We start from the raw sequence: 23,766 nt of genomic DNA, 5'->3' as shown, positions 1-23,766 counted from the left end.
GCATGATTGAGGATATAAGCAAGTTTTCAAACGTACTGATTTTTCAGTACTTTTTTTTTCTTTGTTGAAAAAAGTTTTGCTTTCAAAAAGTTTCTTTATTTTAATTCGAAGATGAAAATAAAGCTGAAAGCATTTCGATTTTGGGTGACAAAAAAGAGATCAAAAACGTTTTCATAAGGATCAACAGGGTGTCAAAACTTTTGCAAGAGGCAAGAGTAAAGGATGATATCATTTAAAAGCAATTCCAACTGCAGTTGAATTTCCAAAAAAAATTCAAATTATTCTGTCACTGTGGACAAAAATGGTAAATTTTTCCAGTTTGCAAACCAATTTAAAGCGGGAATCAATTTGCGGTAATACAAATATCTTATTTAAACAGGGAATGCTTGTGTCTTTTACAATTGTTAAAATGATTTTTTTAAACTGTGGCAGAAGTACCAATTTTATATGCTTGGGTTAGTTATTTTAATCAGTTCAGTTTCCACTTTTTAACTAAGCGTTTTTGATAGTATTTTTTACGGTCAAGAGAGTTTAAAAGTAACGCTTGATAAAATGCGTTTTTCGAACAAAGTCTAGGTTATATTTCTCCGAATTGAATTGAGGCAAATCATTTAGTTTTTTTTTGTTGATATACATTTCAAACGAAATTATTTAACTTTAAATTAGCAATCGAATGTTTAGTGAGAAAAATTTGCGTTCAAGAAAGTTTTTCAACCAAAAAAAACTTCAGATGAAAAATCTTCATTATCTCACAATAACTGGCCATTAGGAGAAAACTAACTTTTTTCATCAGGGACAACAATGAAGCAAGTATTTAGTAAACGCCAACAATGGTACCAATTTAAAGCAACTTCAGCTGCAAATTTCAAAAAACTTCAGCTGCAAATTTCAAAAAATAAAAGATTTGAGTTTTATTACAACATTTCTGTGCGTCAGCTCTGTTTGTTAAAAATGTATTATGTTTAAAGCAGGAATCAGTAAAATTTTATTGTTTTTTCATTAACATTACACCAAAAATTGATAAAAGTTCTGTTATAAACCGTGACTTTTTTCTCGTTTTTTATCAATTCTTCTAGCAAAATTTTTGAATTGGTTCCAAAATGAAGTCGGAAAACTCATGATTTTGTCATAAAGAACAAGCAGTTTTTTCTGTTCCGATTTTCGAAGATTTTTTATTTAGTCAATTCAAGTTTTTTTATTCAGTCAATTTTCGAATTTTTAATTATGCATTCTTGACAAAAATTTGTTTTACTATCTAAAAGATATTGTTATACGGAGCTCAAACGTAAAATCAATTTTCACACATGATGATCTTATGTAAGATTATGGGGGTTTGAAAATTGCTAATTGCTTTGGGATAATTGGAGCGCGGTACATAGCGTTCTTATAACACGCGTAAGTGGCGGATTAATGCTTTCCAAACTGAGTTGAGGCAAGCCATTTGTTCATTATTAGGAAAGACGCTATATGCATTCTTTTGTAGTTCATATCAGCGTGTGGGGGACTAAATTGAAAAAAAAATGACGAAAAAAAATGGTTTTCTTCTTCTTTTTTTTCAATTTTTTCGTCAATTTTTCAAGAAAACACAATTTAATTGGCCTCAATGTGCAGTCAGAACATTCAGGGTGTCTCCCTGATTTACTAGCAGTCGTGTTTTCTCTAAAAAAGAAGGTGCAAAATTAAAGGTGCCCGAATTTTGCACAGTAACCATTTCTTCTTTGCTAAATTGTAACTGAAAATTTCTCTGATCTACTTGATCTTAAATAGTCTTGAATGTCAAATTTGTAGAAAAATTGGGATCTCCATCAGGGGCGGATCTAGGATTTTCTTGAGGGGGGGCGGATTTTCAAAACATCTTCGAAAATTTTCGAAAAATTTGTCGAACTTTTTTTTAGGTCGACCGAATTGATTTTTGAAGCTCTCCCTAAGCACTGTATACTCCCTGTTTTGGCCAAAGTTTCTGCGCCACAGGCAAAATTTTGAAAAAACAGTCCAAAAAGGCGTTCTTAGGCACTTTTTGGAACATTTTGACCAAAAAATCACGTTTTTTCGGCGCGCGCTCCCCCCTCAAAATTAGTATCTATTGGCGCCAAAGGCGCCTTCAGAGAAGTTTTAGGGTCGGGCGGCCAAAAGTGGATTTCTTAAAAAGTACCAAAGGGGGGACCCTTTGGGTCGGCAGGGGGTCGAATCCCTGAGGAAGGGCATCCGCGTAGCGGATTTGATACCTAGTAAAAAAAAATTCGTTTTATAACGGGTAGGGGTGTTATGAACATTCAAAATGATAATGAAACAGCCATATGCAACAATATTTATTAATCTCCGTCGAAACCTCAAATTTATCGGAGATTATTAAAATAGCAGGTTTGAATAGTTTTCATTTCGGTTCAGTATTTTTAAAGTTGAATCGCCAGTTCAAGTGACTCATAACTGAGAAGGAGGGTTCGTAATGTATTATAATAGATTTTACGGCAAATATAAGTTTCGAATCGAAGTCATTATTCTTTAGAACTTACACTTAAAACAATTATTTTATGACGCAACAGCAATATCCTATCACAATCAAAATCTATCAGAGATATCATCTTCATTACGCGTTTTGTTCTGTTTTTGCACAATTAACTTTGAATCCCGATTTTTTAATTAGACAATTCTAGGATCGCAACAAAAACAATCCCGAATACACTTGTTTACCTCAGCTGATCACCCTTAAAAATTCAATTACAGCCATAATCATTTAATCTAGTGTTACCTCCATAAGCCCCCCCCCCCCCACGCCGCACCTGCGAATTTTTAACTTTTTAGTTCACATTGACAGATTCGGCGAAAAATTGACATGCAGACTAATTAGGCCATGACAGACAATTTGTCTGCATTTTTAACCTTGTAAAATCCGTGGTTACAGCATAAATCGGTGCGTATGTGAGGAGGGTTCGGGGGAGGGAGGGGGGGGGGAGAGAACTATGAGAACTATTTATATTTATTTAGTAGGGAATGGACCAACATATACGAGCTGCTCAGCTCCTTTAGGCGAACCGCTCTCTGTGTTCTTCTTGAGGACATCCGTGAACACTTTTTGTTACTTTCTGGGAAGAAAAAGTTTGTTTTCTATCCCTGAAGCAAACAAGCAAAGAGCACGAATCATGTTGGACTTCTAATCACTGATTTTTCGGAGACTTTTTTGCGTCGTGTCCAAATACGCAGCCCGAGTCGAGATTTTTCACCCAATTTGAAGCAAGATTTGAGCGGTTTGAGCGGTTTTTTTAGACAATTACGCTCAAAATCTTGCTTCAAAATGAGCGGTTTGAGCGGTTTTCGAACGGTTTATCTAAAAAAACCTCTCAAAAACCGCGCAAGATTTGAACGGTTTTGAGCGGTTTATCTAAAAAAACCGCTCATAAACCGCGCAAGGTTTAATAATAAAACTTCGAACACAGAGGGATTCGAACCTCCGATCATCTGATTTGAAGTCAGACGCATTATCCGTTAGCCCATGCTGCCCTGAAAATAGTGTCGCGCAGCTTACTATTATTCTACACAATCGCATCTTCTACATTAGAATTTCAGTTTGGAAAAACATTTGAACTACTTCATAAGCTAAAGAAGTTCGACATGTTCAACGAATTAAAAAACGTAGACAATAATTTTTCCAGCTAACTTACAAGAAAGTTTTCTGCGTTTATTTTTTTAACGTTTGAAACAACTAAACTAAGAAAACAGAACTTTGAAAACTCTCACTGGGAGGGAGAGGAGTGAGAAAGCCAAGAAGTATCAACCAGGAACAAAATCTCAAAAAAAAAACAGCGCACTTTGAGCTTGAAACTAGTTTGCTCCACCTCGGTCGCGAAAGTATGGACATGAGTCTGGGACCTCGACCCGAGAAGACCGCTCAAAAACCGCTCAAAAACCGCTCAAATCTTGCTTGAAAAACCGTTCAAAAATCACCGCAAGAAATGAGCGGTTTTTGAGCGGTTTTTGAAGCAAGATTTGAGCGGTTTGAGCGGTTTTTCCAAAAAAAACCGCCCAAATCGCTCAAACCGCTCAAACCGCTCAAATCTTGCTGGAAAACCGCTCAAACCGCTCAAATCTTTTAGAAACCCAGGTTGCGTTCTTTGCTTAAAATTAGCATGTTAGGTTTATACTATCCAACCCTACTGTTATTTTTAGGGCCGAACAAACTCACCTTCCCATTGGTTAAAGGGTTTTAAGAGGGAACTTGTTCATATGGGCCTTGTTATAGCAAAAACTCGTTTTAAGGTTTCTATTTTTGGGCTTCTCAGTAGAGTCTGCAATCCTGTTGTTCCAATTTGATCAAGCTTCGTTTAGAGATTAGAAGCTAGAACCATCCTACTTAAAAGTACTGTACCAACTGAGAAAGATATATCATGACATGTTAAATACAGAAAACAATCATGGGTTATTTGTCGGCTATAACTTACTTATAACTAACCTATGTACCCACATTAATGTGACCTTTCGTTCTGCAAATAGAGACCAATTAAGTGGTTCAAATTGTTTTGTTGCAAGACATAAACCGAACTTGAAATGAACATTATTTACACTTTATTTGAAAATTCAGAAACTAAAGGTGTTTCATCCATTTGTTTTTGAAATTATTTGAAGCCATTTACTTGAATGAGAAATCTATTCGTTAACTATTTATAAAGTGATCTTTAAATCTTCATAATCTTGCATAAATCGTTTTAATGGCACGTTGAACCCAAAAGTATTTCAAAACCTCGAAGAATTCGAAACAATTAAAATTTAATAATTTTATGAACAAAACGTTATTTATTTTTTGAGATCCGTTAATTTTGAAACAAATATAAATGAATCATATTGTAAATATTGATTCAATTGTTGAAAACAATATCAAGATTTGTTGTTTTTATTCTTGAACATCGATTTAGATGAAATTAACTTTTTTCTAAATTGCATCATATCAGTTGCACCTAACGAGTTCTTCTCAGCTTGAGGTCCAATTTTGATGGAAATGTTTCCGTCTCAAAAATCTATATCATGTTGTGACATTTAGAATCCGCATTTTATACCATTTTTGTTGAAATCCAGCAGTGCTATCCTTCCTGTTTTGAACGGATGGTTTTTTAATGCAACTATCCCTAACCTGTATGCTTATATCTTATACCAGACCATAACGTTATCAGAACAAGGCGGGTTATTAAATTAGTTCAATTGCGCGTAACTAACGGGTTTGTATTATCTTTTTCGTTACCCTCTTGTTTCGAAACCGTACAAGTGCATTCGTTATAGAAAGAAAGAGACATTTTTTCTACATAACCCATTACGTAACGTCAGCTAGATGTGACGTAATTGTAATTACGATAAAAACTTGATCGAGCTGCAGTTTTATTCCAGCAATGAAAGAAGATTGAAGTCGTCTATTGGGCAAACTTTTTTTTATTTGTGGGCGTGGCTTGTCTTGAAACAAGAAAACTAACGACAGACAATTATTCAGCCTCAACTTAGGTTAGTAAACTGTTGCAGCTAATTTTATTAGATTCGTTTTGCATTTAGTTTTTTGTTGAACTAGTTGATCTTTCAAGTGGAGTTCAGAAGTTTTTTTAAATAATTGTTCGATTGCCTTTTGCAAAGTTTTGAAAATTGCCCGGGTTGAGATGATCATATAATTTTTTGACTTTCAAAGTCAAGTACAAAGAGGTGTGCATGTGATAATTGCGTGAAAAGTGGGAACAAACTATTATTTTTGGCCAAGTCATCCTCCTGGGTTGAGTTCCATAGACCGAAAATAGAATATTTTGGTCTATGGAGCTGAATTATAAACACAACCAGGGGCGGATTTAGGGGGGGGCGGGGGGGCGGACGCCTCCTCCCCTTCAGGGATTCGACCCCCTGCCGACCCAAAGGGTCCCCCTTTTGATACTTTTTCAGAAATCCATTTTTGGCCGACCGACCCTAAAATTTTTCTTAAGGCGCCTTAGGCGCCAATATATACTAACTTTGAGGGGGAGCGCGCGCCAAAAAAAACGCTATTTTTTTGTCAAAATTTTTCAAAAAGTGCCCAAAAACGGCTGTTTTGACTGTTTTTTCAAAAATTTGCCTGCGGCGCAAAAAATTTTGCCAAAAAAGGGGCAAAACAGTGCTTTGGGAGAGCTCGAAAAATCAATTTGGTCGACCTAAAAAAAAAAAGTCGTCAAAATTTTGGAATTTTTTTTGAACCGCCCCCCCCTCGAAAAAATCCTAGATCCGCCCCTGAACACAACCAATTGAATTATAAACCAATCCAAAAATCTACAGATTCGATGAACCAGTCGAACTGTTACTCCCCTAACTGTTTACTATTTGTTACATATTTACCGGCATGGCGACAGTTCGTAGCAAGCGACGATTCGTCGCAAATCAACTGATTCAGGATTAATCACTGAGTAGTCTGCGGAACATTCCATATCAATTGCATCAAGCTAATGGATGGTCGTTTGTTTGCTGTGCGTAACTAAATCAAACTATTTCAAGCTAAATTTCTAATTGTTATGATTCATTTTTTCAAGAATGCGCAACACGCCTTTTTTGTTGAACACGTTTGTCTTTGGCCTCATCAATGCCTGATTAATAAAAATTTAAATTGAAAAAAATTATGAACTTAGATATTTTTGCAAAAACTTTGAAGTGTAGTACTTTCATCATATCATTTGAATAAGACACAATAAGGCACGTTTCCCACAATAAGGCACTCTGCCACAATAAGGCACGTTTCCAAAAAACTTTTAATGCCAGACGTTCAAAGTTTTGGCGGCACTACTTTTGAGAAAACCAAGGTTTTTGTCATTTTTTTCTTTTTTCAGTGCCGAACACAACCTAAAATTTTTGAGAAAAAAAATGCAAAAAAATCAAATTTTTTGGTTTATGGAAAAATGCTAGTCAAACAACTTTGTGATAAAATATATAAGAAATGACTAATCATAGACTTTTCATGCAATATTCTGTATCGATGGAATTGAATGAAAACTGTATGACTAGCATTTTTCCAGATATGAAAGTTATAAGATTAGCGTTTTTGGTCAACCCGGTATAGTTGAGATGCTGAACAAAAGTGTAAAGGAACCAGCTAATTTATAAACCAGTTCAAAAATCTACAGATTATTTGAACCGATCGAACGGTTATTTTTCGAACTGTTAAAATATTGTTACTTATTTACCGGCATGGCGACAGTTCGTAGCAAGCGACTATTCGCCGCAAATCAACTGACTCAGGAATAATCACTGAGTAGTTTTGCGGAACATTCCATATAAAGTGCATCACTCTAATGCCAGGTTGTTTAGTTGTTGTGCATTTCTAAATCAAACAAGACTGCTCGTATCAGGGCGAAGCCCTTAATGTTCCGACTGCCTTTTAATGTTTTATGGAGCAGTAATAACATTAAAAAATTAAATGTAATAAAATTTAAAAAAATTTTTTTTTAATTTAAAACTTTTATGAAAATCATCCCCCCACACGCCATTTAAAGTGCAAAAAGATAGATTTAGCTCCTTGTAACCAATCAATTATGGCAAATAAGCTTCTTTTAACCAATTTGGAACGATTTTAAGACGGATTAACTCTCCGCTTACGCGTTAATAGCGCGAAATATATCGCTCGTTAATTGTTCCAAATTGGCCAAAATGGCAATCTTTAAACCCCCATAACTTTACAAAAAATGATCACAGGTGAAATATCTTTTCAATTTTGAGCTCAGGACAACAATACTTTTTGAATGATATTTAAAAAAATTGCGTCAAAAATGGCTAGTTAAAAAGTCGAAATTTGTCTGAAGAAAAAAAACCCACCCCCAGCCCAAATATTACGTTACTTTCGTATCGAAAGTCGGAACAATAAGTTCAAAGTAAATTTCTATTTGTTATGCTTCATTGCTCTACCGCGAATTGCCGCATTCTGAAATGCCCCCGATTGTCGCCAAATTTTGCCTCACCATTTATACATTTATGGCTAGCTTGGTAGATAGATTGTACTTTGGCTAGTTTATACATCATCGCTGCAAAATTAATAGGGAGTGCTTTTTCACAGTTTTGTTGAATTAAATTTAATGTATAAAGATTTATGGTCCCTACGACCATTTTCCATTCTGAAATAACCATGTGAAAGATCACATCGAGAATTCAATAGGAAACTTCATCAAAAAAACTAACATGCCGAATGCAGAAGAATTCTGATTGAATGAATTTTTTTTTTAAATTTGAGACTAATTTCGTACCTTAATTGATTTAGGGTGAAGGTTAGAGCAATTAGGTGTATCAAAAACGAAAAAGTAATTCAGATTGGATAACATTTGGAATCATTTATTTAATTCTCAACTTTAAAATAGGTTTAATTGTGGCTTATTTAACATAAATGTTTTTCCAATTGCTAGTTTTTAGTTTTTAATTGTTAGTTTTAGTAATTGTTAGTTTTTAAAAGTTTATCACCTCCCTCTAGTAAAATCGTTTGATGGATGCCGCTAACAATTTTAGAAGTTTTCGCAGTTATTCTTGCTAAAGGTTTAATTTTTACAGACACATTTTTCTTTACTCCAGAACTCTTAGCAAATTGTTTTTAAAATGCTTTTCGGAATTCGAAAAAGTTTTTTTTGTTCCGACTTTCGAGCTTTTATGTTTGCGGTGATTTTTATTCATTCAATTTTCGTCTTCTCACCTACGCATTTATAAAAATTTTTTAATAACAACTGAAAGATGTTGTTGTATAGAGGTTAAATATAAAAATATATTTCACCTGTGATCATTTTTCAAAAAGTTACGGAGGTTTGAAAATGGCTAATTGGGTCAATTTGGGATAATAACCGCGTGATATAACACACGTAAGCTTATTTAATGCGTTCCAAGTTGAAGCGAGGGCTGCAATTTATTCGTTTTAAAACAATATGATACGCTAAACACACCCTTGGTATCTTACGTAGCATGTAGTAGGTGAAATTAAAGAAAAAATCTTTTTTTTCGATTATTTCGTCAAATAATCAACAACAAAATTGGTTGGCCTTAAAGTGGATTCCGATTATTCAGGCCCCGCCCTGATATGCGAGCAGTCTTGCCTTTTTCGTCACTCTTACACTCAATTAGGAGATGGCACCTGGTCCAGTTTTCTCTATTATTTAACTTTAACGGTGAATTATTATGACAATTCGTTTCAATTATTCAATGACAATTCGGGAAGAACTTTGTATTCGGATGTTTTTTCTTTTTTTTTCTCTCTCTCTGTTTTTTTTGTTTTCAATGCGAAGATGGGTACCACAAATTATTATTGGACTGGGTTGAGTGATATATCCTTAAAAAGCCTTTTCAGTCGTGATTTAAATCACCCTAACAAATTCCCAAAAATTTTCCTGGTGTCGAGAAAAATCGGTTTGAAATTTTAGATTTTTGTCTAAACTCGAGCGAGTAAAGCTGAATTTAGGCCGTTTACTAAAAATTTTTATGCATATTTTTAGTTTTACTCGAGTAGATTTTTTTAAAGATTTTTATTGTCATTTTGGGAATCTAAAATTTCAAAAATTCAAAAAGTTTGCAAAAAAATATTGAAAAAAATATACATATATTAGTACATTCGCAGTACTAATCAAAGAAATTTAGTAAATCGATGAACTTTTCTCCGGTTGGCGTCATGAAAAACCTCCCATATCTACCTTTCCAAACTGAACTAAACTTTTTTGTTTTTTTATTGAAAAATTCAAGATAAAACTCACTAAATGACAAGTTTGATTTTTTTTGAATAATAATTTTTCGATTTTTATGGTAAAAGCCCAAATCCAAAACACCCATTTTGCTTCCTTGTTTAGTGTTTCTTTTTGAAAAACAAAATCCACCAACGTCTTTTTCTCAGCAATTTTTTGTATGAGCATAGTATATTTTATAGCAAAATTTAAATTTAATCAAAGTCGACAAAGTTTTCGATTTCTTTTCAAATCCACCCCCACCCCCTCGAGAAAATCCTAGATCGTATCCCCTCTTTCCGAATCCTTTATTCGAAAATATGCGATTGAGCTCGATACCCGGAAAAGGTAATAGTTTAACAAGATGCCGTCTTAGTATTAGCTTTATTTTTTCTAGATGAACAGTTCACCCGTTGGGCAGACTCAAGGCCATCATTTCTCTTCTCAGAGCAAGCTGCAAACTCCCCCAGTTCCAGACCGGAAATCAACCACCCGCCTATTCCAGCCTAACAACTCTTCCTCCTCGAATCAATCTTCGCCTAAACAACAACACCAAAGCTCCTCGTCTCCGACTGGATCCGTGGGCGGCGGCGGCGGCGGTGGGAAGATCGCGAAGCACGCAAGTTGGAACTCACTACACACACGAAGATATTCTGACATCTCGCTGCCTAATCCGGCAACACAATCGCCACCGGGTCCTCCCGGAACGCAACAGGCAACTCACGGGATACCTAGCAGTGGTTTTTCGGGCGGACCGGGAAGTGTTAACGGAGGGGGGACTATACCCGGCGGACTTCTTCCACAGTCGATGGGTGGTGTCGGGATGTTCAGCTGGCAACTAAGTGACAGTCGGCTCTTCGGAATGCAAGCTCAACCTATGACATCTGGAGTATACGGGGGTTATATGTCACGTGAAATGCAGAGTTCGAGCCGGTCTTCTCTGGCTAATAGTGTCATTTATGAGATGCTGGAATTGGATCCAGAACTGTTCAATGTGACCTTAGACTCTGAAGTACAAAGTGTGAAAGAGCTTTTGGACGATGTAAAAGGTTTCGTTTATTATATATTTTTAACTTAGCGGTAAATAACCTAAGTTTTTTTTAAAATCAAAAATTAGGCTAAATCGGGGTCTGGGAAAAAATCTGGAGCTGGAGTCAATTTGCTTTCATAGCCAGTGGCGCTCTCAGGAAATTTAGGATGATAGTACTCTCTCAAATCGATTCTAAGAAATACTATATCTCAACAAAGACGTCGAAAACCGTTGAGAACTCACAAATTCAAAAACTCGGGCTAGTGTAACTATTCGAAAAGATATCACGCGTGATAAAAGGTATAAGACGATTACTTTCTGATCGATCGAACAAACATTTTCAGCTCAATTTCCAATCAGAAAATCACAGCATTACTATTTTATAAAACAGACTACTTTGTCCTTAGAGATTGTAAATACTTTTCACATATTGTTTGTATTCGAACATCAAGTCATCATCATGTGTTATTTTTAGAGCTCTACGCTGAAAAAACAAACCAACTTGTTCGATCGGTTCTTTGCAGTATAACAGCACTATCAGACGTCACAGAAAACAGTAAAATCACAGCTGCTTTTAGCAGTCGCAAGACCGAATTGTGTGAACACAGCAATCAATTCACGCGTGCTTCCCATAAAAGTACAATCATCGATGATGGCGACTCTGAAAATGATTCCGATGACATAAGTATCAGCGGTGCTCAGGCGTTCGGAGCTAACATGAGTCGCGAAGCAACGTTGAAAGCGTCGCCAATTGGTGTCGTAATAACTGACTCCGAGCAACACCTGGTCGACGGGGATCCGCCGTCTCTGGCGTCGCCAGGAGTCGACAACATCGGCAGGAGCCGCATATCTGGATCCTCAACGTCGGCAAAGGACTCCGGATCTTTGCAGCGTTCAAACTGCGTTGACATAAATGATGTCTATAACCTTGTTGAAAACAACTTGAACGAAGAAGTCGACCAATTAAGGCAGCATGTTAGAGAATTGGAAGAAAGCTTGACGCAATTGAAAGATGATTTGGAAACGAAAGATAAAGACCTGAAGGACAAATCAGAGCAGTTTCAAAATGAGAGAAAAACACTGAGCGATACATGTGAGAGACTAGGGCAGGTAAGAAAATTGAAATTTCTGAACAAATGTGGTAAAATTTTGGAAATTTAAAAAACTTGGACCATTTTGAAAAAAATATTTGGAAACTTTAATAATAAAAATTCAGAAACCATAATAAAAAAGTAATCATAATAAATTGTTTCGAAACGATATCTAGTTACAGAGTTATTCATAAAAAATTACAAAGACAAATCTAGATTGTACGGGAGAACGAACACCATTAAGCCAGCACGCCCCGTTTTCATTTGTCTCATTAAGCAGAGAAAAAATAGTTAACGTCTTAAATCCAATAGATCGCTCTACTGGTTAAACGTACACCTCTTTGTACCCTCCTCCCAACCCTTTTCTTTATAAAAAAAATACTTTTGAAAAAAATACTTTTGTGAAAAAAAAATGAAAAATTTCGAAAGAAAAAGACACTAAATTTCGAAACACAATCAAAAATTTTTTTAAAACAAAATGCAAAATGTAACTGGCGCTTAGAAAATTTTCGAAACATATAGCATGGTACAGCAAAATTGTTCAAAAACTATTGAAACGCTCTTAAAAACGTTAAATGGCACCTTTTTTCAATTTTTATTTATTTTTAGTTCATTAATGAGTTCGATTCTACAATAACAATTATTCCTGATAAATTAATGGAGTGTTTAACCATTTTTAGGAACAGAAACAAAGGCAACTAGCCTTATTCAGTCATTTGCTAAGCGTAAGTCGCAATCATTGCTTAGAAGTCGAGTAGTTAGAACAAAACTGCATGAAATAGCAGTAGTATTTGAAACACGATATCTGAACCTGCATGCGTTGACACCCGCACTGACATTGAAAGCTGAAAGCCAATTAATTGACAAAAAAAAGATTTATACAAAAATATTGATTTACATTGACTAAAAATCGATTTGAATTGACCTAAAATTTATGCCAAGAAAACTAATTTAAATGAATTCTAAAAAGACTTAATTCTAGAATTTTTTCTTTCACGGTGCTAGACCAAGTTAACATCCCCCCCCCCCAAGCCGTTTGGGGGGGGGGGGGGGGGGAGGATGTTAACTTAATTCTAAGTTGGGATTTTTTAGCCAATCAGAATCGAGCATTTTCCATGCAGCGCTTAGCAAATTTAATTTAAATTAAGCGCTGGGGTGGAGGATCTTAATTTGGTCTATTTGGGGGGGGGATGTTAACTTGATCCGGGGTGCTCAACTCATGATTCGACAAAACGGTGTAATGGTGCCCGCTTTTAGACAAAAAGTTGAAGCACTCGAAAGAAGGCTTGGGTCGCACAAAATTTAATCATGAGTCAAACAGTGTCAAAAGTGTCGAACAAAATAGAATCATGTGTTAAACATGGTCGAATCAAGGCTTGTAAATACTCAATTCAAAAGTCGATAAGTAGAAATTCCCAGCCTTATTTTGATGATATTTAAGTAGATTAAATCAATTATAATCCTTCTTGTTTAAACTTATCATTGTATACAGATTATATACAAACTTTCTTGACTTGTTGAGCTCTTGTGCTGATGTTGTACTAGAAAAAAAATCATATTTTCTCATCTTAAAACTCGAATTTAAAAAAATTTCTTTGAAGTTACTAATTATCACCTCCTAAATATTTGTCTTACAAAACACGACTACTCGTATAAGGGCGAAGCCCTGAATGTTCCGACTGCCTTTTAAGGTCTATGGAGCAGTTATAACATGAAAACAATTATAACATGCCATAAAAAGTAAAAAGTGATTGATTTCACTCCTAGTAACAAATCAATTAAGCAAATAAACTCCTTTCAACCAATTTGGAACGATTTCTACGGATTAAATCTCCGCTTACGCGTTAATAGCTCGAAATATATCGCGCGTTAATTGTCTCAAATTGGCCAAAATGGCAATCTTTAAACCCCCATAATTGTACGAAAAATGATCACAGGTGAAAAATCTTTTCAAATTCAAGCTTAGGACTACAATACCTTTCGAATGACAGAACACATTCCGTCAAAAATCGCTAGTTAAAAAGTCAAAATTTGTCCGAAGAAAAAGAACCCACACGAGCACAAATATTCCGTTACTTTCGTTATGAGAGTCGGAACAAAAATCCAAAACATCTGTATTACATTTGAGTAAGGGTCCAAAATAAGGCATTCAAGCCGTGCTGGAAACATAATATTTTTTTCGATAATATTTCGACTTTTTGAATCATTTCATGTGACTACTTCTGCATATCCCTTAAAAAGGCAGTTCGAACATTCAGGGCTTCACCCTGATACGCGCAGTTTTTTTTTAATACTCCAAAATTTTATTTACTCTAATTTCGGTAAGATTTGGATGGATTTCAGTAGATACAAAGGCAGTAAAACCGATTCGTAATTTTTGTTATGATTTAAATGCGTACAGTTTTGATCAATTTAGATAGATTAAAATTCAATTTACAACGGGCTTGAGTCAATTCAGGAGCATTTTATTCAGTGCGGGTATGTTTTTAATTTTCCAGCTCGCGCCGACTGAATATTCAAATTTGTTAGACTGACTTCCAAAAGTATAAGTCTTAAAATCATAATTCAGTTTCCAGTCGAAATCTTGAGAGAAATATGCGTGAATATCAGCCAGTTTTGTGCTTGGTTGTATCCAGTACTCACGGGACGGTTGATGTTTTTGACAATTTTTATCCGTGGAAATGTCCAAATATTGAAATCCATTGGACCGATGAATTATTCGGAACATTTTGTATGCCAACTCTTTCTGGATGAACCAAGCTCTCCGAAAAGGATCAAAAGATCCTATTTTGCCATAAATTCAGTACAGCAGGCAAATTACCAAGAGAATCGCCTGAAATACTCTTTGGAACCCCTTTTTAGAACAGTAAAATTGCGTTAGAAGGCTTTGCAAAATTCACTAAGGGTGTCGATAATTTGATTGACGAGAGAGAAAATTACTCGGAATTTTTCACATGTTTCACCCGGATTTGTAAGGCCAAAATGTGAAAAAGAGCTAGATGGGCTCAAATCTAATGATTTGATTTTAATTTCGGCATAGTTTGTACAATTTGTGTCTTTCAGCACTGTTGAGATTTGGCACTGGTGTCTTTCCTTTTTTGACGGAATTAGTTAAAACAACCAGCCTAACCTGGTGTACACAAAAATTAAACGGTGCTCGTCCAATTCATTTTTTAATTTAGGTTTTTGTTATGTTTTAGTCAAATCAAGTTTGCAAAGATAGTTGAGTAGTTTTCAAACTCGTGAAATAATATGGGTAAAACACAGAAAAACTCGTCGTCCATTTCTAGATTTTTGGGTGTAAAGGTTGTCAAGAAACTTGTCAGTTATATTGCCCTTTTGGTACTTTTTTGCGACATCTATTATTTGCTGATTATCCTAGAATTTTACAATATACTGAGAGCGGGCGCCAAAAAAGAGGCTATTTCTTATCTAAGTTCCCAAAAGGTGCCTTTGGCTTCTTTTTGAAAACCTTTTCCTGCGGCACAGATTATGTTTGCAGCAGTCGATTTTTTAATTTTGTTGAGAGAGCTCGCAAAGTTGACCTATATGAAAAGGCAATCAACAAAAAGTCCTTCTAAATTCTAATATTTGGGTCTAATATTTGAGGTCCAATTATTTTTTTTTGGAAACGATGGACATACTGCTTCACCGTCATTTTTTAACTTTTACAAGTCATAGAACAATTCTGATACATCAATCAGTTGCTTGGGCATAAAAATGATAGTGTCTTCTTCATGCATTAGCTAGATGTAAAATTAGATGCTTGTTTTGATGGTCGCAAACATTTGCTGAATTCAATTACCGTTCGTACCACTGTCGCCCTGTTTGATCGCAATTTGATCGCAAATAGGACGGTAGCTGTGACGATGGCAGTCGATTTTGATGGAAAATTAAGAGGACCCTGCTCACAATTCCCCAATTGTGTTTCTGAGAAACATAAACTGCATAAATTCCAATAGATCATCTGAAGTCTTCATAGCTAATTTGTCGTCTGAATGAGTGCTGCTCTGTTGCTTCTGGCCGTTTAGAAAAGTGCTCAAAAGTGCAATTTTCGTACAAAGTAACGGATTTTTTTTTTGCATTTATCATTTAGACTCAAATTCTGTCACAGAGCACCCATATTTTGCGTGTGAGTGCGTTTACACTTTGGCAAAACATAGTTTTTTTGACAGACGAAAACCTGTCAATCAAGGTCGGCCAAGGCCGTTTTATGAACCTAGTTCAAAAAGCTAAACAAAACAGAAAAGGGCATTTGGGGGGCTCGAACCTGGTTATTGAGCGTACTTACTTTCTAAAACACGCACATTTGAATTGGACGCAGAAAGGAAGTAACCTCGGCGGGATTCGAACCTGCAAAGATTCCGAGTGGACGTCCTGTGTATACGCTAGGCTATTGTCCTTGGTTTCAACTGTGGTTCAAACTTGTATTATATGAAACTATAATTCGTAATTTACTATTTGCTCAGCAACAGAATGTCCTGCCGTCTTTTTTATTTAGCACAGTCCCGATATTCAAAATTCCCATTAGCCCTAGCATCCCGAAAAATTTGGTCGCATTAGCTCCATAAAAAATCTTTTAGAATTCTGATGGGTCGATTTTGAGACCACATTGTTTTAAATGTTAAAAAAACTTTAATGAAATTACTAAAATTTTGGCCGGACCTGCTTGTTTCAAGGGATGTCGACTCGTTATGAAACAATTTATGGGGCGGCAAATGACTCAAACTTCTCAAACTTTGTGTAAAATTATTCGGTCAAGCATTTTTTAACTAATTAATTAGTTTAAGAACATATTTGATTGTTTTATTTTGCTTAAAATGCGACTTATGTTTCCTTTCCACATTTATCAGTTCCAAGAATTTGGCTATCGTCATGAGAAAATATCATTTTTTTTAAATTAGTGTTTTTCGGAAACTTCAAAAAAAATTCTAGCGAAATCGGCAAAATCAATTAATTTTTTGGTTATACCCAATTAAATAATGAAAAAAGAAAATGAACAATTTACAACAAATGTGGATCAATAATACTAACAAGAATGTTCATATCAGGGCAGAGCCATGAATGTTGTCACTGCGCCTTAAAAATCTATGGTGTAGAGTTCGCTTTAGAAAAAAATGACGAAACTTTCAAAAAAAAATTTGAAAGTTTTTATTTTCAGATTATTTTGCAAATATCATATCCCCTTACGCTATGCAAAGTACAAAGTAATACATTTGGCATATAGCTTAGTATTAAATAAATCAAATAGCATGCCTCATTCAATTTGGAATGATTTCTAAGAGCCGTTAATAGCACAAAATAAATCGCACGTTAATAACTCAAATTGGAAAAAGTTATCAATCTTTAAACCTCCATAATTTTACGGAAAATAAATAACGGCTCTTTTCCAGTTTACCCCCTTTTCAAAATACCGAGTTTTATATTTGTTTTATGTGTTATTACGGCTAAATGCGTGATGTTACGCTCTAAAGTATGAAGAACAAATCTGTTCACAGTTGTCGATTTGTTCACCACGCCAAATTTCATTGCATTGTGACAACGTTAAATAGACTTTTCAAAATTGAATTTGAAAGGGGGAACTGGAAAAGAGCCTAAATATTCGCAGGTAAAAATTTTTTTATTTCGATCTGAAGATAAAAATAGCTTTTGGCTGCTAAAAAAAGTTTTGTCAAATAAGGCTATTTAAAAAGTCAAAGTTTGTCTGGAGATATAAATTGGTTTACAGCTTCTGAGAGATATTGTTTTCCTAAGCTCAAGTTTCAAAAGATTTTTCACTTGTCATCAAAATAAGGGGTCTGCTAATTCGAAAGGGGGAACTGGCCAATTTACATTATAACACATGTAAGCTGCAAATTAATGAGTTCCAAATTGAATATTGAATTATTCTTTTAAAACAATAGAAGACGCTAAAAAGACCCTTTGTATCTTAGATAGCATGTGGGTGGGGTTGATAAACTGTAGAAAAAATTGAAAAAAAAAAATCTTTTGTTTTTATTATTCCGTCAATTAAATCTAAAACTTTTTAATTGGCAATAAAGTTCAGTCGGAACATTCAGGGCCTCGCCCTGATATACAAGCATTCATGTTCTTTTTTTCTTGGCGTTCTATTCCGAAAATTTTCATGAATATGAGCCCAAAGGCGTTTATAATTGTCTTATACTCGTATTTTTTGTTAACTTCTCAAATTATTCAACGCTCGGGATATCAGCACAGCATTTTTAAGAATAAACGATCCTTTTTTGCAAAAAAAAAATTTCTTTTCCCTTCTTACGCAAAATTTTGAATTCAAAAACTAGTCAAAATGTTCAAAATGGCGAATCTAGTTGAACTCAATTTTAAATTCTCATTTATAAAATTTGTAGGATCTTTTTGGTTATGCATCTCCCTCCAATTAATCATGGAAATTAAAAACAAAAAATTTTACACCAAAAAAATGGAAACAACTATTTCTCTCTCCCCCTAAAAACTGATTTCGTGGGGAGATTGTTCACTTGGTTTTTACTTTGTTACTTGTCTTTTATTTATTGTTGGAGAGATAGGGGGTGGGTCACACATGGGCCAAAACGAGGATCGACATTACTAGGAAAGGCTGTATATTAGTGTGCGACTGGTCAAAACGAGACAGTTTACTTAATTTATTCTAAAACTGGATCTTTTCTCTATTTTTTTTGCTGTTTTCTCCGCATAAATTTCGTTAATTTGAGACCAAGTGCGTTATTTGTCGTTTGCTTCGCGTTATTTTGGATAGTTAACAAGATCCAAGACCCAATTTGTCTCATTTTTAATTTTTATTTTTCCATCTGCAGGAAAATCAGGCGCTGAAAGATGACAACCAGAAGTTGAACGAGACTCTGCGGATGTTGCAGTACGAGAACAGCATGATCAGAAGCAAATGCGTCTGCCACTTCCACGTGAGTCACACTCCACCCCCCGGGTCTTCATCTTGATCTTAAGTCAATATATGGTTGAATCTGATTGGTTCATTAGCCAATCATATGCAAACAACATGGTCCGGCATTTCAATTAAAATTTAAAGATAAAAACTATTGGCCGAAATGACCAAAACGATAGAAATTTTTTCGCGTTGAAAACTGAACTTTTTTCTTTGGGTATAATTTCACAAAAAAAAACATGAAATTAGGTTTATTATTTGACAAAGATTCACATTCTCAATTACTTCGGCTAATATTTTTTCTGCTGGAACAGTTGATTGACATGCCTGACCATGTTGCTTGAATTTGATTGGCTAATATTAGCCAATCAAATTTTGCCGCATTTATTTTAGCTAAAAGATATAAAGATTTTGATTTCGGGCCATTTTGTGCATAAGATCCCACCCCCCCCCCCCCCCCATCCTTCATTAATTGGAATCTACTTAACAATCTCTGCCGCCGCCCCTCCCCCCCCCCGTGGCATCTACTAAAGCATCTCATAAGTGAACTTTTTCCCCTGAAACTGAATTGACGGGTGGGGACGGGTGGGGGGAGAAGATATTGTTGACTTTGGTCCGGTTTTTAGCCCTGGGTAGATTCGAAATTAGCGGAAATCACTGCACAATTATCGAATACTTTCGACATTCGACCTGCATGGCATGCAATCTATTTTTTCGGCTAATCAGGAACAAGACTTTTTTCTACTAATCAGAGACGAAGTTTTTCGGCTATGAATTTAGATAAAAATTCCTGATCGCAAAAACAGAAGAAATAGACTTTTGGCAGAAGCACCGAATGCGCTAAAATTTAAATCGATCTTTTAAATTGTCGAAATTTGTTAAGTACTCGTTAAATCATTCAGATTTTTGAATTGAAATTAAACCCGTTTACTGACGTAATAAATACTGGGGGGATATCCCTGGCCAATCAAAAAGCAGAATTTGTAGAAATGGATGAAAGAGCATTTGCATGCAATGCAATTCCTTCCGAATTTCATCATTGGAAAGTTGAAAGGCGTCTTTTTGGAAATTTTCTGCTATTTGGTCTATCTGCTTTGAGAATAATTGGAGCACCAATCGTGCTTGTGTCATTACTACGTTTTGCGTTGTATAATACAGAGTATAATGCATTCATTTCACAGTGAGGACAAACATATTAAAAACGATTGCTTCATATTTTGGACTTCAAACATCATTGCAGGGGCTGATAACCTAATGTACACTTTTTAGTATAATTTGAATTTATGAAAAAAGTTCAAAGATTCAAAAAGGCGTAAAAGTTATAAAATGGTAATGGGTTTCATTTTCTGACTACTTGTAAGCACACCCGAATCCAAAGTTCCTTCCTAGAACTTTTTAATAGAAACTTTTGATGAGATTCGACACTTTTGAGTTGGATCTTAATTATATAAAACAATATGACAAGAAGTACATGAGTAAAACTTAATCGGAGGTTATTCTCATGCTCAAAGGGCCGAATGGGCAAAAAAAACAAGACAAAATTAGCCGGAAGTCAATTTTTAGAGAGTAAAAAATTGCCATTCAGTTAAAATGAAGCAATATTTTGCTTCTTTCACTGCGTGATTGTCCCAATTTTGCGGCGGTCAATGACAAATTGAAAATTTTGCCATTTAATTTTAGCTGGGAGATTAATCACATGGGCCGAGAATTGCGTGAAGCCTATTTTGACCAAATAATCGTTTTTTTTTCGGCGCGTGCTTTCCCTCAAAATTAGTAAATATTGGCGCCAAAGGCGCCTTAAGAAAAATTTTAGGGTCCGTCAACCAAAATGGATATCTCAAGTTAGTACAAAGGGGGGAACATTTTGGTCGGCAGGGCTTCCAAAAGTCCCAGAGTTCAGATGTCTGCTAGAAAAGCCCAAAAAAGTTTAAAAACCCACCCTGTCAAAGAAGTCCTTCGCGCACACCATTCTAGGATTGAAAGAATGGCCAATTTTTTTTTTGAATTGAAGATTGATTTTCAGGGCGGAAGTCTTCAGCAAATCCCAATGGGCTTTGTAGAACAGAATCCGTGGACTCCCAAACATGTTAAAACAGCATCTATTGTACAATCTCAAGCGAACAGACGGAGGAACGCATACCAGGATCCCGACGAAAATGACGACGAGGACTCTGTTGGTTCTCATCTTGCGCCTCTTGAAGATGTCACGACTCCTGTTCAATCTACTAAAGTTTTGGGTCCTTCTTCGAAGTACAGGTCAAACGTGTCATCTCAGCATTCAATGGACCAGGATAAAAGCGGGGACTTTTTGGGAGGCTCTGGATCTCAAAGAATGAAGGGACGAGGATCTGGGAAGAACGGAGTGGCTCCAGGGATTCGAAGTCTGGATGTGGAGGCTGATTTTGAAGACACCCCTATGGGTTCAAAGAAGTCTTCCTGCGCCAACACAGGTTTGTTAAATTTCAAACTTCAAAACTACATGAATTATCACTAAAACTTATTGCAATAATTTTAACACTTTACTCGATATCAACCACAGAATTCAATTCGAAAGGTTCTCAAACTTTTATGTTCATACAAATGATGCTCTGATGATATGAATTGATAAAAAAAACATTGGAACTCCTTCATCATATGCTGTAAAATGACTATTTTTTCGACTAGAAACTTGAATATTTAAAAGTGATTTTTTTTGTATTTTTTGCTCCAGATGTTGACTCGACCCCCAGTATGTCTGCCTCGGGGACTAGCATTCTGGGCTCCGCCCCCTTCAACCCCAATGTCACTGACACCACCTCCTCCCCCTACTCCTCCGAGGGAACCAGTCTCATGATGAACCAGTCCCACCCCCATCACACTAACCCAATGATGCACCCCTCATACAATCCATACTACACGCAGCCAATGCCAAATCACCCTGGCCAGGTAAACATACATAATGCTGCAAGTTGGCTTATGAATACAAATCTGTTGAAGACCCCCTTCTCATTGTAAAAAGGTGAATTCGTAACTTATAACAAAATTGTAAATAATAATCGCTGAATAAGTCCTTTTTGAAATACAGCTTCCAGTTCCGTTCACAAGTCAGAAGTCAGTTTCGGCAGAACAGATCGCCGCTTTCAGTCCCTTCCCAACGAACTCACTCCAGCACGACAGACTTGCCCTTCTAGCTGCATCTGGAGCAACGGGAATTAGGACGAAAAACCGACATTCAAGTGCTGGTCCAGCTGGTTCCTATTCGACTATGGGAGCCTTCGACCCAATGAGGAGTCCGAATCATTTCAGCACTGTTCAGACTCCGAGACCCGGCCGCGCGAGTGTCGCGGGGTCTAACTTCGAAGCAGCTCTTCGGACTCCGAGAGACACGAGACGACATTCGGTTTCGTCATCAGTGTGTAAGTCGTGTTAAAGCATGTTTTTCACAAACTTCAATAGATTTTAATAAACTCCTTTTGAATGAATGAACAATTCTGAAATGTATCTGCAAGAAAAAAATGGTTTAACTTGTTGAATTTTAATTGACTTATCTTAATAATTTGATGAGCGGTTATTCCTTTAAAAATATTTTTCTATAATGACTGTTGTTTGTTGATTCCGCGTATTTCTCATTAAAAGCCAAACAGGGGCCTAGGATAGGCCAAACTCGAGAAAAGGAGACGACAGTTTATCAATAAAAAACGTTAAAAATGGGAAGCAAGAATTGCATTTGGCTGATTCAAATGCAATTCTTAATTCCCATTTTTAATGGAACCAGAAACCAGTTCCTTTTGATTGATAAGCCGTTCGGAGTTTTTCCTACAAACGCATCACTAGGCATTAGTTTTCTGCTAGCGATATTTGCCATCGAACTCGTATCAGCGAAAAAAACTCTGGTTGTCGTGAATTCCACAATTGATTTTTTTTGTTTAATCATTCTCTTTATGGAACAGATGGTATAACCTTAAACAGAATCCGTGTTCTAATACCAAGTTCTTGACGGAATCCACTGTCTAATATCATGGTCTTAACAGAATCCACTGTCAAATATCATGGTCTTGACGGAATCCATGGTCTAATATCATGGTCTTGACGAAACCAATGGTCTAACATCATGGTCTTGACGGAATGCATGATCTAGTACCATTGTCTTAACGGAATCCATGGCTTTATGTCATAGTCTTGACGGAACTCACTGTCTATTATCATAGTTTTGACGGAATCCATGGTCTAATATCCTTGTCTTGACGGAACTAATGGTCTAATATCATTGTCTTGACGGAATCCATGATCTAGTACCATTGTCTTAACGGAATCCATGGCTTTATGTCATAGTCTTGACGGAACTCGCTGTCTATTATCATAGTTTTGACGGAATTTATGGTATTATATCATGGTATTAACGGAATCCATGATCTAATATCATTGTCTTGACGAATCCATTGTCCAATATCATGATCTTGAGGGAATCCATGGTCTATTATTGTGGTTTTGACAGAACCCAGGGTCTAATATCATTTCTTAACGGAATTCATGATCTTATATACTTGTCTTGACAAATCCATTGTCTAATATCAAAGTCTTGACGGCATACATGGCCTATTATCGTTGTCTTGACGGCATCCATGGTCTAGTATTGTGGTCTTAACGGAATCCATGATCTAATATCATTGTCTTGACGGAATTGATGGTCTAATATCATTATCTTGACGGAATCCATGATCTAACATCATTATCTTGACGGAATCTCTGGCTTTATGTCATGGTCTTGACGAAACTCATGGTCTAATATCATGACTTTGACGGAACTCATAGTCTAATATCATGTTTTTGACGGATGTCATAGTTGAATATCATGGTCTTAATGGAATCCATGATCTAATATTTTTGTCTTCACGGAATTTATTGTCTTTTATAATGATTTTGAGGAAATCCATGATCTATTATAATTGTCTTGACGGAATCCATGATCTAATATCATTGTCTTGACGGAATCCATGGTCTAATACCAGTGTTGACAGAATTCATTTTTCAATACTTTAAAGCAACATTGGTGCGCATTTGTGCGGAACTCACCACCAAAAAATCATACTTTCTGAA

General features: G+C 35.9%; 1 protein-coding gene across 1 annotated transcript in view; it reads left to right on the top strand.

Moving 5' to 3' along the window:
- Positions 1-4,663: 4,663 nt before the first annotated feature.
- The window catches only part of LOC134854120 (liprin-alpha-like), a 41,268-nt gene continuing 22,165 nt past the window's right edge, over positions 4,664-23,766 (top strand). The window contains exons 1-8 of the mRNA XM_063870239.1: positions 4,664-4,723; positions 4,968-5,484; positions 10,072-10,723; positions 11,180-11,814; positions 18,605-18,709; positions 20,714-21,140; positions 21,401-21,615; positions 21,755-22,085. Of these exons, the coding sequence (XP_063726309.1) occupies positions 10,072-10,723; positions 11,180-11,814; positions 18,605-18,709; positions 20,714-21,140; positions 21,401-21,615; positions 21,755-22,085 (2,365 nt within the window). The 5' untranslated portion in view covers positions 4,664-4,723; positions 4,968-5,484. The remainder of the gene's footprint in view (positions 4,724-4,967; positions 5,485-10,071; positions 10,724-11,179; positions 11,815-18,604; positions 18,710-20,713; positions 21,141-21,400; positions 21,616-21,754; positions 22,086-23,766) is intronic.

This window comes from Symsagittifera roscoffensis, chromosome 9 (genome assembly GCF_963678635.1).
Source record: "Symsagittifera roscoffensis chromosome 9, txSymRosc1.1, whole genome shotgun sequence".
Classification (NCBI taxonomy): domain Eukaryota; kingdom Metazoa; phylum Xenacoelomorpha; order Acoela; family Convolutidae; genus Symsagittifera; species Symsagittifera roscoffensis.
The sequence above is the reverse complement of the archived record's forward strand: the minus strand, read 5'-3'. Positions and strand labels throughout refer to the sequence as shown.